General features: G+C 37.0%; 1 protein-coding gene and 1 long non-coding RNA gene across 46 annotated transcripts in view; one reads left to right on the top strand and one right to left on the bottom strand.

Moving 5' to 3' along the window:
• The window catches only part of NRXN3 (neurexin 3), a 1,717,425-nt gene extending 1,698,304 nt beyond the window's left edge, over positions 1 to 19,121 (top strand). For 18 of the 44 annotated variants that reach the window (XM_031669058.1, XM_031669057.1, XM_031669061.1 and 15 more), the window contains one exon: positions 15,705 to 19,121. In XM_031669058.1, the coding sequence (XP_031524918.1) occupies positions 15,705 to 16,630 (926 nt within the window). In that variant the 3' untranslated portion in view covers positions 16,631 to 19,121. Of the gene's footprint in view, positions 1 to 8,118; positions 8,803 to 15,704 lie in introns of those variants that run through there. The other 26 variants (XM_031669085.1, XM_031669087.1, XM_031669084.1 and 23 more) reach the window with 7 other exon arrangements.
• The window catches only part of LOC103886384, a 78,195-nt gene that overhangs the window by 7,752 nt on the left and 50,898 nt on the right, over positions 1 to 19,545 (bottom strand). Inside the window, exon 5 of one of the 2 annotated variants that reach the window (XR_002523650.2) lies at positions 4,817 to 4,879. The exons of the other annotated variant lie outside the window; for it this stretch is intronic. This is a non-coding gene — a long non-coding RNA (uncharacterized LOC103886384). Of the gene's footprint in view, positions 1 to 4,816; positions 4,880 to 19,545 lie in introns of those variants that run through there. 2 annotated transcript variants of the gene reach the window in all.

Raw genomic sequence — 19,545 nt, 5'->3', positions numbered from 1 at the left:
GAGAGTCAGGGCCTTTCTCTGAATTAGGGTTTGGTTTACAGGAATGTTGTGGCTAGTTTGATCTTCTATCCAGACCACTAAAATATTTTCCATATCAGCAATAAGGCTATTTTACTTTCTTATCATTCAGGTATTTACTGGAACAACAGTTTCAATCTCTTTCAAGAACTTTTCCTTTGCATTCACAACTCAGCCCACTGTTTGGCCCAAGAGGCCTAGTTTTTGGCCTATTTCAGCTTTCAACATGCCTTCCTCACTAAGCTCAATCATTTCTAGCTTTAAAGTGAGAGGTGGGTGACTCTTTCTTTCACTTGAACACTTAGAAGTCACTGTAGTGTTATTAATTTGTCTAATTTCTATATTGCTGTGTCTCAGGAAATAGGGAGATAGGGACAGACAAGGATAGAGAGACAGAGAGAGAAAGAGAGAGAGGACAGACAGAGATGGAAAGAGAGAAACAGAAACAGAGAAAGACAGAGAGACAGAGAGAAACAGGGAGAGAGAGAGACAGAGAGAGAGAGAGAAAGAGAGAGAGAAAGAGAGAGAGAGAGAGAGATGGAGGAAGGGCAGGTGGGTGAAGAAGAACACAGACAATATTAAGTTCACCATCTTTTGAGTGTGGTTCATGGCCCCCAAAACAGTTATAATAGTAACATCAAAGATCACAGATCACCATAACAGATATAGTAAGAAAAAAAGTAGAAATTTGAGAATTATCAAAATGTAACAGAGTTGCAAAGTGAACACAGGCTGGAAGAAAAATGGTGCCAATAGAGTTCCTGGATGCAGGGTTGCCAGAAACCTTCAATTTATTAAAAGATATCTGTGAAGCACAGTAAAGCAAAGCACAATAAAACAAGATATACCTGTATTTGTTTCTAAATATAAAAATAATGTTTTTAATGCTTCACAAAAATGTCCCATGTAAAAACTTCATGTATTATCTGTTCCCAAACTCAGTTTCCACACCTAATTACAGTAACTAAAAAGGAGAGAAAAACCAAACTTTCAAGATGGAAAGGAGAACCCAGGACAGCCTCAAACCCAACATTTAGAATAGTATTTCTGCACTAATAATCTGCTTGCCCAATCTACAGCAAACTTTCAAACTTAAGAAGGTGAGAGAATGGATAAAACATTACAAAAGACAGTATTACATTTTAAAAATTGGTAAGATACTACACTGTTTAGATCCGGAAGGACTTTAAATTAATCTTTGTTCCCTACATTCATATAAACTTTAATGTGTACCAAATTCTATCCCAAAATCTCTATTCTTTGTGACACTACTGTACCCTACACAGATTTTTATTGACTCAATATTCCTTTGCACTTAATTTGTTTTTCAGTCTCAGCTAGACTTGAAACAACTTTAAGAAAAGGATAGTGCCGTCTTGCTTACTTTTATTTTTCCTACCAACTAGAACACTAATAATCATTCAAATGTTTATTGAATGAAGTAATGGATAATCAAATGAATTAATATAATTAGTTGCGTATATTTTACCCCCCACACTAACCTATAGCTTTAAAGTTGTAGTGACTACAATGTCTAGTCACTTAACCTCACAGCATAGATTTGCACAACTAATAAGATTTTGCATGGGAAAGTGCTTAAAAATTCTAAAGTGCTTCTCTAATGTTTGTTACTATTGTGTTCAAAGACTGTTAGCTACCAAATGAAGGTTTCATATTCAACAGAGGAGGCCGAGTCTCAGATAATTGGGGCCTGTGCTACTCCAAGTATGATCCTTGGAGTATCTGATTCAGCATCCAACAAACAAGAATCACCTCAACCCAAAACCCTAACCCAAATAGCCATTATTACTACTTCTTTCCAATCTCTGTCTCCACCTTCTCCAATAATGATAAATTCTTAAAGCTTGAATACATCTTTTAATTATAAATTTGGGTTATTTCTGCATGTAATTTTACAGTTATTTTCTTTCATTCTTGTGAGTTAGAGTTAAGCTCTGAAGAGGTCTTATTTTGATGCCTTTCCATAAGATTGCATTCCTTTTTTGGCAAGAGAACAGATCTGGAGCTGAGCTCCTGCCCTCTATCAAACTATGAGATTTGAGACAAGTCACCTATCCCCCATGCCAACCCCTGGGGCCTCACTTTTCTCATTCAAAAAGATCAAAGACTTTTGTCCTAACTCATGAATTTGCGAGCATTACATGTACAATTACCTTAGAAACTATAAAATATTCATTTCAAATGCACCAAGGTGTTATTAGCTATATTTTCTGAGCTCAGCACTCCTTGATGGTCCTGAAGAGACCAAAGGGGCTGAGGACAAAGAGAATTCTCCTTAAATCTCTTGGAAACAACCTGACAGACCTTAGAATTGTGTAGTAAGATGAGGGCATAAGGGAACAGAGGGTCAAGGTAGTATCTTAGCTGCTTTCTCCCAAAAGTGTTGATACTGGTTAAGATACACAAAAGGGAAAACCCACCCAAGAAATTGCCAGCAATTCTTTTTTTTTTTCATTTTGATTTCATGCTAATTTAATAATCATGTCTTAGTGTAACTAAGCTTTTCTTCATCAAGAACATTATAAGCTCCTTGATGCACAGGCTAAACCTTTATGCTTATGTGGTGTTTTTTAATCTGTCTAGCATAGAGTAGGGCACAACATAGGTCTTCAGTGTGCCTTTGCTGAATTGAAATACAAAAAAATAGCACATCTTGCAATACTTGAAGCTCATTTTTATAAAGTATATGTGTGTAGTGGCGGATTCTAAAAACTATTTTTTACTGGCACTAGTTTGTTTAATTAAGAGGAAACATCCTCATAAAGTAAAACAAAGAGAAAGGACAGCGCAAATAGCACTCAAAGCTTGAGCTTAGCAACTGCTCCCCTGTTCTTAGTCTTGCCACTGTGTGGAATTTAGGATTTATATATGCAGATAGCTTGTTACTTGCAAACCATTAGACCAAGCTTGTCCAACCCACAGCCCACAGGGTACATGCAGCCCAGGACAGCTTTGAGTGTAGCCCAACACAAATTTGTAAACTTTCTTAAAACATTGAGTTTTTGCAATTTTGGGGGGAGCTCATAAGCTATTGTTAGTGTTGGTGTTTTTTAATGTGTGGCCCAAGACAATTCTTCTTCCACTGTGGCCCAGGGAAGCCAAAAGATTGAACACCTCTGCATTAGACCCTTTTAATACTATTATAGATAATATATTTTTCGACATTAAAAAATCGCCTGTGTACCAGTCAGAAATGAAGGTTTTGTATGAAACATTTTCATTCTGTAGTATGAATAGCTCAAGAGTCTCCTGAGTATTTCTCCAGCCCTGGCCCCTCACCTCACCATCTCTAAGGTGGCCCCAGGTGTTTTAATCTTCTGGGTGATCTGATTCAGCCTCTTGACTTTAAATGGCTTCTATATGATGATAATTTTCAGTTTAAGCCTCCCTTCAGAATTCCAGTTTCTCAAATCCATCTGGTTATTCAACATTTCCACTTTGATATTTAAGAGACACTTTGGGTTCAGAAGAGCTAAAACAGAACTTTGGATTCCCCAGACTTGCATGTCCTCCAGAGTTTCTCATCTCTTAAGTTTGATTCAGATGTACAAACTCCACATTTGTTATCATTCTTGGGCCCCTGTTCCAACTCTCTTCTCTACACTCAGTCAAGAAGTCCTGTTGACTCTAGCTCGATAACAAATTGCTCACACGTTTCTTTTGCTCCAGCTACTCATGCTGTAGTGTAAGTCACCATCATTTCTTGCTTGAACTCTGCAGTAGCTGCCCAATTGATCTCCCCCATTCTACTTCTGCTTCCCTGAAGTCCATTCTCCATACTGAAGCCAAAGTAATCTTTAAGAATTATACATCTAACCAAAACACTTCTTCACAGCAAAGAAAACAATCAATAAAATGAAAAGGTAACCTACAGGTTGAAGAAAACCTATTTGCAAACCATATATCTAGTAAGGGGCTATCTTCCAAAATTTATAAAGAACTCACACAGCTCAATCACAAGAAAACATATAACCCGATTTTAAAAATAGACAAAGGAACCTGAGTAGACATTCCTCTAAAGGAGACAAAAATGGCCAACATATATGTGAAAAGATACTTAGCATAACTAATCACCAGAGACATGCTAATTAAAACCACCATGAGATATCACCTTATATCTATTAGGGTAGGTATTATCAAAAAGACAAGAGACAACGTGTGTTGATGAGGGTGTGGAGAAAAGGGAACCCTTGTACACTGTGGGTGGGAATTTGGATTGGTCCAGCCATTACAGAAAACAGTATGGAAGTTCCTAAATTAAAAATGGAATTGCCATATAACCCAGCAATACCTTTTCTGAGTATATACCCAAGGGAAAGGAAATTACCATCATGTAGAGATATCTACACTCCATGCTTATTGCAGCATTACTGTACCATATTATGAAACGGGTTCCTTCACCCCTTTTCTGAGCACCCTCCATGTCTACAGAGGAAGTTATGAGGAATAAAGGTATACGCAGGGCTCGTTTTGTAATGCTGACAACAACAATCCTCACATCCAGAATTCCATGTTCATGTACAGGGTTCTCTACTTTCATTCTAAGTCAAACTGTGATTCAGAAATGAGCCATCCATCCTCCCAGAAGAATTCCTCCATTCACCCCATAGACACAAAAGTCACAATCTATGAAAATGTTTTTGTATATTTCATAGGAGAAACAGATGCGGAGGCTTAACTCATGCATCCAATGCCAAAAGTCTTCAAAATCTTCATTAGTTATTTGTTATTCCAACTTTTTTCTCAGCCCTCCTGGTTTGTAATTTTTTAAATCTTTACCCAGTGTTGTACGAAGACTGTTGAGATGGTTCCCTCTGCCTTCATCTTTCTAGTATTCTCCCTGAGAAGTTTAAAATACATAATGTTATGCAAAGTAATTCACTGGGGCCTTCCTCTTGGGCCTCACCTCTATACACTGAAGACAATGCCTTCTAGCAAGGAGGACCCCTGCTTCCAGAGAGGAGGGCTTGCAACTGGTGTAACTTGAGTATGTCTTTGGGATTCTTGAGCTCAACCCCAAGCAGTTCAGAAACATTTCTTTGAAACAATTTCCCAAGATGAATTCTAACAACTGTAATATGGCATTTGGCATTTAAAAATTTTTGATTTTACATTTAGACAGGGCTATTAGGACATGGTGGGATAAAAATAGTTGTATCAAAATATACTGTTTCAAATCAAATTATTGTATTATTTGTTCTCAGTGACAAACATAACCCAAACACATTCTTAATACCCAGAGTAAAGGCATAGCCACAAAATCAGGCAGTTATTAATACAAACCTAGTGTAAATAGTTAATGAAAGATGAAAATGGAGTTGTGACCTGATTATGAACTACTATTAGCAAGCAATGTCATTTTGTATCTTAGAGACCAAACAAGGTTTATGTATGTGAACTAATGGTTGACTTATACAGTAAAGATATACATGCATTATATTCAGGCTTTGTTGGCTTCATTTGAAACTACAGCTTCCATGGGTTTAAAAAATACACATATTATTTACAAAGTGACAACCCTAAATTTTCATATATTCAATTGTTCAGACCAGTGATTTCTAGAATGTAAGTGGTGTCCTACTTGTAAGAGTTTCAAAACAGGCAATTTGGGAATAGGTAAATTACTCAGTAGAAGGCTTAGAGAACCCAAATTGCTGATGTATCTTTTTCAAAATGCCTCTCATTATCTAGGAGAATGTGTGTATTGCAAGTATCTTATTCTTTAAGTCTCACACTTAGACTGCTTATGTTTCCTACTTTTAAAAATTGTAGAACTTTGTTCTACAGATGTCATTTGATGCCTTTTGAGACCGACCATATATGCATTTATACAATCTTAATTCAATGTTAAAAGTATAATTAGTCCAAAAAAAATCAACTAAATGGCAACAAGGGTTTTTCTTTTTCTATATTAGTAAATTTTTTTTCCTCTATCTATAACTTTCCAGCTGCTCTTTGTGAAGTTCCCAGAATAATGATTAACATTATTAAACCAGAGACTAAAAATCTTGGTACGGACTGACCCATGGGGACACATTGCTATAATTACTTTAAAGTCAAATAATAAAAGGGGCGTCCCACAGTGGGCAAAAGTCGAACTCATCCTCAAAATTTACTCTATTTGTCAAAGTCACCTGAAAGAGTTCTTAGGCGTGGTTGGAATTGGCTGTCAGAACCAAGTGCTCTCAAGTGTCTTGCCTTTGTGGTTCGCCTACCTGGGTTTCCCAGTCCTTGGTTGCACATTAATGTTCTCAACGAGATAGAATACTGAATATAACTCTAGTGATCTCTTCCAGTGGAGGCTGAGGCCATTTCTAAAAATTCCTTCCCTCTGTTCCTTCTACAGTATCTACCTCTCCGTGTGTGTGCATGTGAGAGGCATAGTTTTCCCTCAATGTACCTCAAATAAACCTTATTGGCATAGTTTTCCTCAAAGCACTTCCAGTAAACTTTATCCATGATTGTCCTGTAGTTTACAGACACTGATATTGTATTCTTTGGAGTGGAGAGGGGTTTTGCCACTCTTACAAAACAAAAAAAAAATTGGCTATTCCTCCATTTATCAGGCTCATTTTATTAACATTCTACTGTCATCATTGTGCCCTGTCACTTTGACTAAGCCCAGGAACCCTCCTACAGAGCGATGTTAATTATAACCCCTCTATGCCTTATAAAATATGCCTTCTAAAGGCTATGAATAAATTTGGGGTAAATTTCCTGAAGCAGAACTCATGAACCCATATGTATTTTGATTCCAGTTCCTGTCAATACAGGTTCTAGTTCAACTCCTCTGCCCCCGATCCCACACACACACACCTCTCACATGCTTTCCTTCTAATTGGCAGGAAGCCTTCAGATGTCCTTCACCCCTACTGGAAAGGCATGAAACAAAACCTAGTACTTTCCTCCTACCCCTAAATTGGTTTTGTCTTGCTGACCCCCTAATCCTAGCTTGCTGTTCTGTTTTTCTATTTTCCCCTAAATGCAACTTACTTTAAGCATGTGTTAACTGGATTAACATTCCTACAATTGAAGGATAGTAAATGATAACCCATTTGTCAGTCTAGCTACTTTCTTCTCTTTTAAATGTCTACTTACGACGTACATCCAGACTGCACGCCCTTTTTATTTTTTCAAAGCAAAGCCAAAAATAAAGAAAATGTAAAATTAGGTTTTAAAGAAAATGCACAATCTATTTTTAATTTTGGCTCTCACAAAAAGGGGAATTAATAAGCCAAAAAGCAAAGCAAAAAAACGTGTCCCCTGACTGCTCTGTCTGTGCCTTTCAAGCCTGTGCGTCTGGTTGTTCATCTCTGAAAGTGTGTGAAATATTTTTTTTCTTTAAACTTTTTGGTTTTTTTCTCCCTTCTTGTTTGGGAATTAAGTGCTTTTTATATTATATATATCTATATATATATATATATATCAATGTGTTTCTTTTAATTGCTAGATCTTTATCTTAGATTTGATTTTATCTAAAATTATGAGAAAAAAGTTATGAATTGTTTTCTGCAATTTTTCCCCACTCCCTCTTTAAATGTGGAACAACTTCAGCTGCAGAATCCTCACATCCACGTTTCAAATTAGCCTGGTCTCCTTGCCAATTGTGTGCAACATGGGTGGCGTAAGGAAGACAGATGATGTCATTTGGAAAATACCATTTCTCTATAGAGATGTAATTAGCAACCCAGTGCATGGGCTCCCTGCTTAGTATTGCCTCTCAATCACCTCTGTAGACTTCTAAACCTCCCCAACTCTAGATGTGGCTGTGTGGCTGCCGATGAAGTTGTTCAACTTGAATGCATAAATCTAGTCTTCTTGTTTTTGCTTTAAACTTTTTGATCATGACTACTAGTATTTTATGTATTTTGGCTATTTTTAGTAGGAAAAAAGTTTAACTGTTTTTATTATTTGAAAATCTTTAATGAAACTGTAATAATTTTTGGAGTAATTGCATGTTGAAGAAGTTGCAGCTTAGGGTGTGTGAGATTGTCAGTGTTAGAGTTCTGTTCTTTATCTCCATAGATGGGCATGTGTAGGCTCATTTGTTTTTGTATATTGCCCATCCCTTCCTTACAGCCAGAAGCTCTAATGCAGCTAGATCACTCCGTGCCGCCCTTACATGGACATGGCGACTCACTTACACATTTACTCCTATCATCTTCATCTCCTGTGTAGTTCACTCATAGATATGACCCTCCCCTTCCTGCATCTTTCCTTCCCATACTCCCCCTTTCTTTAGCATTGTTAAAATTTATGTGCTGTCATCCATCTCCCTAAATTAAAGAAAGCCTAAAATTTGTCAAAAAGACAAAAAAAAATTAAGTATATATCTGAAAACCCATAAATGCAGAAATTCATTCAAAACCCGTTAGATTCATAGAATTTTTTTTGAAAGGCAAATTATATAAAGGAAACAGGTTTTTTGTTTGGTTTTTCAATCATAGCAATCGGAATTATTTTAAATTCAAAAATTGATGCCCTCCCAAACCCCCCAAAGTAAAAATTTGTTAAAGTGCAGATTTTTTTTTTCTTTTTATGTTATGTGGTGTGGATGTATGTGTTGTTGCCTCCCTGTATCATCCTCTGTTGTAAATTATTATATTTGAAAAATTAGACATTTTGCTCAAAAGTTTTTAAGAAATGACAACAAAAAAGCAAGTTACAAGAATGTGGCAATTCTATTTGTCCAAGAGCATTCTTACACAACTTTCTTTTGTAAATTTTTCTTTCATGCCAAAAAACATGCGGGCAATTTGTTGATGTAAGTTGACTATAAATTAATACAGTATGCTTTTTTAGTTTCAATTATTTTGCCTATATGGAAATGATTTCTTTTTTTTTTTTCCCAGAACAGCCTCTATTTTTTAATTTGCTTTTACTTTTCTTTCTGTTCTTATTATTATTGTGAATGCCTCAATGTTATTTGCTCTCCTTCTCCCTGCTTACTTTGGCTATGAAGTTGATTTTATTTTCTACTGTATAATTTTGAAGACTATATTATATTTTTATTTCATTTGTGTCTATTTGCTGAATTTTCACTGTTATGTTTTGTGCTGAATTGCTTCTAATTATCAATGTGAATTCTACTCTCAGTAGAAGGGGGTTAAAACATTATCCTTACCTCCCAAAGAAAGCCTGGCCTCTTTGCCTGAACTTTTTCACCACCATTTTAAAGTCTTGAAAGTAGTGGTAGGCTCTATTTGGCATCTTAAAATTGTTTACAGCCAGTGGGAGGCCTGTACCCCAGAAGAAAATGAGTTGACTTAGCTCCAAGTAGTAACAGTGGTAATTGCATTCTTTTAAAAGTCCTTAAAAAGCATTTAGGAAATTAGTTATTTCCCTTCAGCAAAGGGGAAAATAAGGTACTCTCAAGTGACTATGGTAGAGTTTGGCTATCCAGGATTATACTCTCACCTTTGCTTCAGGCTACAAAATCAATTATACTGAAAATGAAGACATCAAGAATCCCGGGTGTTTCCAGTATTGCTCTGTGATACTGACGCCTTCCAGTGTATGGAACTAACAACTGACAAAAACACAGACACACACACAGAAGGTGCACACACATTCTCTCTCTCCCTCTTTCCTTTGTCTTTTCTCCTTTTCCCTGTTTCATTTCTCTCAAGGATTTAATCAGGTAAGCTTTCAGGGATCTTAAGATTCTGCCAAGAAGAAAATATGATGATTTTCATACCTAAAGTTTTACATAGAAAATATTTCAGGTAGGTACTATCATCGTGTAACTACAGGCTAAGAATATTCCTTCACCTTAAGATTATTTGGACCAATGCTGCCTTATGCGCTTCAACATACATAAGATTGGTAAGAAGCACTATATAATTTTTTAGTCAAGTTACTTGTTTTGCTTTATAGATATTTGTGTTATTTGAAACTGTTATAGAAATATCAAACTGAATGGTAGATAAGAGATGTTTCCAAGCCAGCAGCTTAATGCTTGGTCTCTCTCTACCTCAGTTTATGTGATTTTGTGTTGTTTGACATGCTGATAATATTTTAGGTCTAAAACTTAGAACTTCCTAAATGGGATGTTGTTTTATCTTGTTGCTTGTTAGAATATTTTCTTTCTATGAAAAAGATATCCAAAGGTAAATTTAATAAAAGGTTATTTTAAAAAAATACTAGCTCTTTGAATTATTCCTTATATTCTATTTAAAATAGCCTCAATAATCTAGATCCTATATAATTATACTTCTACTTTAGCATGAAGCCACTAAATAAAAAGGGTTTGAAGAAGGTGATTATTTGAGTATGTACAGCTCAAATACATTAGTAGAAATAACAACATTAGTACCTAGCATTCCTGAATAGCAGTAGGTACTGTGCTAACCACCTAACATATTTTAAAAGTACTTGATATGCATTATTTTAATATTTGCATTGATGGTTTGAGGTAGAGCATTTTATTATTCTCATTTTCCATAGACTTTAAGAAATTTGACCAAATTCCTAGCGCCAGTGGGAACTCCTACAGAGTTCTAATGCTAAGAGTCAGAGTTACTTCAGAGGCAAAGCTGTTAATCAATAAGCAAATGAAACACTCCACTTGACATTTCATGTTTTATAATATATAATGATATCAAAGGGCTGTGGCCCATCTTATTGTTGAAAAATATAATCTGTAGCCTTTCAAAATCAAACCTATTTCAGAAAAACCCTTTGCTGGGGTGGAAGGGTGGTGGGGAAGGCAGGGAGAATGCCCTATCTAGAAATTCTCATCCTGTTAAAATATAAGTTAAGCCCCTTTGAGACACCTGTTTTTCTACTGTCTTCTCCCCAGGTACTTGCCCTGTTTGTCCATGACTATTTTTTCTGAAGGTTGATGGAGGGCAATTTCATGGTTACAAGCTTTATGATATTTATGTGTTACAAGTACACATTTCCATGTCACCAAAGAGCTAAATATCTTTGAAAAATTAATTTTGGGGGGGAAAAGAATGATTTCCCCCATTATGTGAATTTTCAGGCAGAAAATTAGAATAATGCAAATAAGAGATGAGGTGAAATACCCAAATATATATGACAAGAAGTCAAGGAATTCGAGCATGGCGTCCTCTCCCAGAGTCTCACTCTTCCGGTATTTTCGTGAACTCTCAAAACCCACATATCTCCAGAGAGGCAAGGGTTGAAACTTCATGCTTCTTGTTTTTTGTTGTTGTTGTTTTTTGTTCTTTTTATTTTTTTTCAAAGATATCCCACTACATTCACTACCACCCACAACATTCTCACAGTTCAGAAGAGTTCTATTAAATTTTTTATACACTGTCTTTTTTGATGGCAGTGAGCCCCTTTTGCTGGACATCAGCCCTAGAGGCATGAATTATATATCTACAAATACACTCAAAAAGCAAAAAAGCTGAGAAGACTTCAGGGCTCAAATAGACCTTTTATATCTCTAATGATCTCTCTAGTTTAAAGTAAAGCACAATCCTGCTAAAAAGGGGAATTGTGTGCCTGATTTTAAAATGCTAACTCTAAGGAATACAGATAGTTTTTATCCCAAACTAAGGAAAAATTCTGGCGATGGCATAGGAAATTAGGATTTTGATGGATTACAGGTTTTGTATTACTCTGCCCATAACCTTTTATGACTTTGGGTTCTTTACTTCCATGAATACTTTTTTAGCCATAGACACCTAGTTGATTACTGACTTCACGGTCTCTGGGAAGTAAAGAAAATAGTATCAGCCACTTGAACATTTCTCAGGGTAGTCACTTTTGATTAAAATAAACAAGAAGGCTTGAATAGCTTCCCATCAAACTTTTTTTTTTTTTTTTTTTTTTTTTTTGAGGCTGAGTCTGGCTCTGTCGCCCAGGCTGGAGTGCAGTGGCGCGATCTCGGCTCACTGCAAGCTCCGCCTCCCAGATTCACGCCATTCTCCTGCCTCAGCCTCCCGAGTAGCTGGGACTACAGGTGCCCGCCACCACGCCCGGCTAATTTTTTTTGTATTTTTAGTAGAGACGGGGTTTCACTGTGTTAGCCAGGATGGTCTCGATCTGGTGACCTCGTGATCCGCCTGCTTCGGACTCCCAAAGTGCTGGGGTTACAGGCGTGAGCCACCGCATCCAGCCAAACTAAGTTATTTCTATTAAGGATCTAATAGTAGGAGAAATACATCACTTTCTCCTCTCAAATGAGGTGTGCCTTTGATCCCCTCAGGACCCTATTATTGTCTGCAATCTTAAACATGGAATTTAGTTTTAAAATTAATTACACCAACATATACACTTGTCCCAGGCATCTTTCATGTTTACAGTTATCTAAAATTTTCTACCTATTTTCATTAGAATTCCTATTGGTCAGAAGGACCCCTCTGTATCCCAGTGGACTTCATTGTAAACTAAAGGCAATCTTCCCACTTCTTGAGAAGCCAGGAAAGAGGGGCTAAGAAAGCTTCTACCACTTCCTTGTCTAAATATCAGCATGATTTCGGCTCAGGTTTTCCCAAAAGAGGGTATCATTTATCATTTTCATTGCTGCTACCGAGATTAATAACAAAATGGCAAAGAAAACTAGAGATCAGTAGTTCTGAAAGATTTTGTTTTCTAAACTCTGAAATAGCATACCCATCATTTTGGTTTTAAAATAAGCTCTTATCATTTCACTTTGGGACTCACCAGGCTTTTAGAAGCTCTTTATAAATTAACAAGCTTCAGAACCCTCTTACTATACAGTTATAAAAAATGTGGTTACTCTTTCTTTTTTTTTTTTTTTTTAAAAATCTAAGATACTTGCATTAAATGTTAAATGAGAGGGAGATAGCAAAGGAAAGTTAGTTTTTAAAAATCTAAGATACTTGCATTAGTGTGTTAAATGAGAGGGAGATAGCAAAGGAAAGTTAGGTAATTCAACTGCAGAGTGAACAGTTTGTAGATTTTGAAACAAGTACACTGGAAGCTTTACCTGGTATTGAGAAGAAAAAAAACAAACCAGAAAAAAAAAAGGCAAATTTAAGACTCCAGTTGGGTGTCACAGATGGTACACTAAAATTGCAAATAAATGCCACTCTGTAATCATGAAGACGGTGATCTTAATCCCACTTAAAGGGACACTAGCCTCTTACCCAATAGTTTGCCTTTATATTTAAACTGTTTGTACTGGGCCTTTGCTTCCTAAGATATCAGTTATTCCTTGTCCTTTAACCTAGTTTCCTCTTTGCTTACTCTACATGGGGTAGATTTGTCATTGCCATAAGGAACAAATGACTAGGTGTTTGTGCCAAAAAAGAACAACATGTTAAACCTTTGTTATAGATAAGTTAAAAAAAATCCTGTCTTGTCCTCTGAAGGTAAGTAAAATTGTGCCTGAGAAACTCATAAGGAAGCTTTAGACAGATTCCATGGGCCTTCACTTCCTTTCTTTTATCACTGCTCTCCTATTACTCAGACATTGCCCTCTTTCATATATCACCTTAAATCTACCACTTGGGGCCCCCTAGCAGAAGAATAATAAAAAAGTTTGCTCAGAGTTAGTTTTAGGACTGGCTTACCTTTAGGGAACTGCACTCCAAATCCCATTTTTAAAAACTAGCAAAAGTGTGTAAATTATGCATTAAATAAGTTGCAAGGCATATGAATTATATATGTTCACAATGTTAAAAAAAATAGGTGTCTGCTGGTCTAGTACAGCAAGTGTGAATCTTTGGCAAATCTGCAAAGATCATTTTGCTCAATAGTTTCAAACTCTAAGCACCAGAATAGAGGCTCAGGTTAAGAGCACATACTATAAGATCATCTTGAGAATCTCAAAAAGGTGTTGTTTTAATTTCATAGTAAAATTACCACATAGGCCAGAGATGGCACTACAACATTCTGTTGTCCCTGCCCTTCTAAATGATACACATTATATACTTTATCAGCTCCCTCCCAAACTCAGTTTCTTTCTGCAGAACACAATTGTTAATAGCTAAACAGGGAGAGAATAAAGGCTTCTGACATGGGCACCAGCAGTTTCTTAGTGCTTGAAGGTAGGCATTAGCTTTCTCCTCAGGAAGTCCTTCTCGTAGCACACCTGAAACCTGGACAGTTTGGATGCATGGGAAATGTTTCAAGATGCAAGGTGTGGAAAGCTTGCATCTTGAAACATTTCCCATGCATTCAAAGGGAGAGTTTTAATTCGTGAATCAATCTTCATAGGAAAAACCCTGGAAGACTGTGTAAACTCCAAGGCTTATTCACTTGGAGTGCCCCTAGAACTCTGGTACTGAATCACCTCCTTGTCTGGCTTTGTTACTGATGAGGTGGGTACCTCAGCTACAGTCCTATCTGTTAAAAGCTACTCAAACACTGACTATACCGTCACAGCAAAGTTATTACCAAGTGTAAGAGACACAATACGCAGTACCAGTTGGCAGCTCAGTGGGTCCACTCAGAAAGAGGCCTTCAACAATAACGTCACATTAGTATCTCAACCTTCTAACTAACTGGGGTAGGGAAACATTCGTACCATTCCTGCGAGTGGATTTTTTTAAGTGATAGTGGGAATACATTCTTCTGGAATAAATTCAATTAAGAGACACGAACTGTGACTTCTTAAGATTCTTCCTCTGCTTGGAAAATAACATCATAAAGACACTGAAGAGAGATCAATTATCTTGCTGCCATAGATACATAGCAATCTTGGCCTTACAGCCAGGTAAACAACCACTACTGCGGAATATTTGTGGCACCCATGATCTGCAAGGCCCTGTGATTTAATGAACTATTCTGAGCTTTCTTTCCCAACTTAGTCTACATGATTCTAAGTGCAATAACGAGGGTCTATGGGTAAACCGATATATTTTTGCCACAGTAGTTAGGAATCACCAATTTAAAAAAAACTCACTTTGCTAAGTCAACATTTGTGAGTCTAAAAGTTTCAAGTCATGGATATCTAGGCTGGGTATTTTGAAAATCTAGCTTCCAGCTCACAATATATTGCATATAACATGAAAGCAATGCATACAAATATTAGACTAATGCAAGGCAAGTTGTCATTTAATAATCAGGGGAATTTCTGGAAAAGAATAGTCAAAATGGATTTGTTAGATGAACATTTTTGAATTATTATAAATACCTATCACTCAGCTTACAGTAAAGGACTGTGATTAGTAAGTGTGAAATAAAAGTAAGTAACTTAAGAAAACACAAAGGACACAATATTTTGTGTTTCTTGATCTTGGTCTCAAGTAAGATGGTGAATAGGTCATTCTCATCCTCCTGGGAACAAATAAGTAGAATCCCAAGAAGGAAATAAAGAAATCTTAAATACATGTTAATAAATTCATAACTTAAGCACACAATGTGTACAGGTACCCACATACGCCAATTTTGATAGCAGCCAATATTTATAACAATGTCACTGAATGTCATCAGCCCTTAAGCAGATCCTGGAAAGAACAGATATAGTTGAATTCTATCTAAATAATTACTTGAGAGTATCTTTAAAAATCTAAGCCCCTGATCTAGGGATTTCAGGTTTGGGTGGCAAGAGGCATATAGAAGGCTCCAAATCTGCCTAGAATGATTAGACTCCATTCAGACAAGATCCAGATCATTTTATTATAATTGCTGAGGCATAATCTGTGAACTACACTGGTTGAGAGTAACTACAGTTGTGTTTACAAATATACTAATTCTGTTTTTCTTTTTCTTTTCCATCCCAGGAGGTGAATTAGTTATCCCTCTTCTTGTAGAAGACCCTTTAGCTACCCCTCCTATTGCTACTCGTGCACCTTCCATTACACTCCCCCCTACCTTTCGCCCCCTCCTCACCATTATTGAGACCACCAAAGATTCCCTGTCCATGACCTCTGAGGCGGGGTTACCTTGCTTGTCGGACCAAGGCAGCGATGGTTGTGATGATGATGGCTTGGTGATATCTGGGTATGGCTCAGGGGAAACCTTTGACTCTAACCTGCCCCCTACTGATGATGAAGATTTTTACACCACCTTCTCCTTGGTAACAGATAAGAGTCTTTCCACTTCAATCTTCGAAGGTGGCTACAAAGCACATGCGCCCAAGTGGGAATCCAAGGACTTTAGACCTAACAAAGTCTCCGAAACTAGTAGGACTACTACCACATCTTTATCCCCTGAGCTGATCCGCTTCACAGCTTCCTCCTCGTCTGGGATGGTGCCCAAATTGCCAGCTGGCAAAATGAATAACCGTGATCTCAAACCCCAGCCTGATATAGTCTTGCTTCCGTTGCCCACTGCCTATGAGCTAGACAGCACCAAACTGAAGAGCCCACTAATTACTTCCCCCATGTTCCGTAATGTGCCCACAGCAAACCCCACGGAGCCGGGAATCAGACGGGTCCCGGGGGCCTCAGAGGTGATCCGGGAGTCGAGCAGCACAACAGGGATGGTCGTCGGCATTGTGGCTGCTGCCGCCCTCTGCATCTTGATCCTCCTGTACGCCATGTACAAGTACAGGAACAGGGACGAGGGGTCCTATCAAGTGGACGAGACGCGGAACTACATCAGCAACTCCGCCCAGAGCAACGGCACGCTCATGAAGGAGAAGCAGCAGAGCTCGAAGAGCGGCCACAAGAAACAGAAAAACAAGGACAGGGAGTACTACGTGTAAACATGCGAACACTGCTCACACGCGAGTTTCACAGTTATTTCTATCCACGCCTATGAATCTTTGGACGGTGAGATCTCACAGATGTCAGAACTGCTGGAACTATGAAATGGGGTATATAACCACGACTCTGGTGGGGAAAACCGTTTTTTAAAGAACACACACACACACAGCGATGCATCTCTCTCTGAAGCTCAGCCATGGCTGCGGCAAGGTCCCAGCGGTCGCTGGGAGGCAGAAGGTTTTGTGCCCTGCTGTATCATAAAGCACATACTTAGCACTCTGGAGCCGGACGGTGGCTCCACCACTTCCGCAGGCCTGGAAGCTTCCTTCTCCGGAGGACCTTTTACTAAAAGGTAGAAGACTTCATGGCTTACTTGTTCCATAACTCCAAGTGAGTCTGTAATGATGTTTGTGAAGCTTGACTGTAACCATGTTTTTTCGGTTTAATTATGTAAAAAACAAAACTACAACAACAAAAAAAGAAAAAAGTAAAAAAAAAAAACAAAAAACAAAAACAAAAAAAACACCAAAAAACAAAAACAAACAAACAAAAAAAACCCACAACCCTTATCTGGTTCTGACCAGTGTGCGTGTAACTTTAAGGTCTGAGGGGAAAAATGGCTTTTGGGTTTTTGTTTATTTTTTTGATAATGACTGGACATCGGAAGAGGAAAAAACTCAAAACAAAAGCGAGAGAGACTATTGCCATATGAACTCAAAAGCTACCATGGTGTTCACTCTACATATCAGGTTATGGTGTCTCTAGAATCTGTTGTTTGTTTCCTATAAGATGCTTTGCTGAACACATAGCAAAATTCATGTGACGGATGATAATATTGATTCGAAAAGCTGGTCCCCCAGGATCTAATTTCAGAATTCACCACCCAAACCCCGAACAGATGGGTTTAGGGCTGGTGTTATCAGAGCTATTGGCTTTACTTAACAATATTGTTCCTGTCCATTCACCCAGCCAAATTGTGTTAAAGAAGAAAGCCCCACAAACTAAAATAGCCTTTCCTGGGAAGAGGAAGGGGAGGTGGGCTGGATCTGTGACTGATTGAAATGCATGCAAATAAAAAAGACAATATTAAAGTCTGTTAAATTATCAAACCAGACAGTAGGGGAGTTCAACTCGAGATGGAACCACAAAAGGTCACACAAGCCAAACATGTCATGCCAGAGTACAAAACACATAGTTCTTTCCCCTCCCCGAACATGACAATGGTTTTCATAGTGGTTTAATTTTGTAGCCTGACATTTATGGATAATTCTGTCCTTCCATTTGCTCACTTCTCCCTTCACCCATCTTTTTTAAAAAACAAATAAATAAATGAATAAAGCTGCTGTGACACACACAAAAAAGGAATTTAATAGTATAATATATATATAAATAAATATATATACAGATATATTTATCATGGTATGTTTGATGGGATGACTGACACAGGAAATCTGTTAAAGTCTTGAAGTGGAATGAGAATGTTGTTTTAAAAGAAAATAACAAAACAACAAAAAAGCAAACCTTAAAATGTGAAGAAAGTGTGAATTTTAGTTTTGTCACAGTTAACTGTGTCAAAGAGAATTTAAAAAAAAAACTTCAGATTTTGTTTACATATTTTACTACATCTTTGCTGGTATAATTCCTTAGCCACCTATGTACATACTGCTTTAAGAACTGTTTTTTTTTTTTTCCTGTTTATTTCTGTTTGGTTTATATTCTGGTTGTCTTTTTCTTTTTGTAAAGAGGAAACAATGTACAGAAAAACAATAAACTGGTTGTATGGCCATAGCTATCCAAAAAGCAAGAGACAAAGCAAGACAAATATTCACACAAAAATGACGTGTGTCCTCTGGAGGGTCAGAGATATACAATTTCTTTTGTACAGATGAAAATCAATCAGCTGTTTAGATTTAGAAATCTACTCTTGCTGGTCTTTGTAAGTTGCATGAATATTTGACTTTGAAAAAATATCTTAATGACATGGGGCAAAAAGCGCAATCTAAATGGTAGCCTTTACTAATGTGTATGGAAAGAGGTGTTCCTCATTATCTAATATTTCAATGTGTTAAGAGTTTAATTTTTTTGTTATCATTTTAAAAAGACAGGATTATAAAGAGATATCAAAGCACGATTTTAGATAACCTAAATGGCCCAGCCTATACGAAGTTGATTATATCTCGATGTCTGTAAAAGATTGCTGTTCTTGGAGTCTTGAGGTCTTGTGAACTGATTTCCTGCTTTCTTTCATTTTTTCAATTTGAGTAATAATACATTTGTTATATTCCTTTTAGTGTAAGTTTCTATTTGGACAATTTTATGGGAACATGTGCATTCTCTATGTGAGCTTCTATCATATTCCTGTTTTATTAGCAGAACCTAAAGGAATTTATTTTACGATGTTGTGACATTACTGCTTTTTCTTTTTTCTTTTAGTTCATATTTGCATTTTCGTTCAAGGATATGCTTAGCAATAAAATGTTCTTCCCAAAACCTTGTGTGCTGATGCACTTTTATTTTCTTAACATTTGAGAAAATCTCACACTGAAGCTAAGTCATATCTTATTAAAAGCCCAATAAGAGCTAGACCACTTTCATGTGATAGAAAATATTCTAAGCAGTTACTAATTATTACATTCAGTTATCAAAATGGCATATTTATGAGATAATTATCATCTGTTACTTGAGGCATTATTGTTCAGATTGCTGTGATAGAATAACCAGGAGGGAGTGCATTTTTTCTGAAAAGATGATGGAAACATTGTATTCTGGAAAAGATTATTGGATACTGTGTTTTTTAAAAGCATTTGGTACCTTTTACGTATTTTCTATAGATCAAGCTTAAAGCAGTATTTAAAACTATGTTCACATAGTGCCATAATCACTAGAAAGTCTTAGATGTCGTCTTTCCAAGCCT

Source organism: Papio anubis, chromosome 7 (genome assembly GCF_008728515.1).
Source record: "Papio anubis isolate 15944 chromosome 7, Panubis1.0, whole genome shotgun sequence".
Taxonomy (NCBI): Eukaryota; Metazoa; Chordata; class Mammalia; order Primates; family Cercopithecidae; genus Papio; species Papio anubis.
Note: the sequence above shows the minus strand (reverse complement) of the source record. Positions and strands in the feature narration are given on the sequence as shown.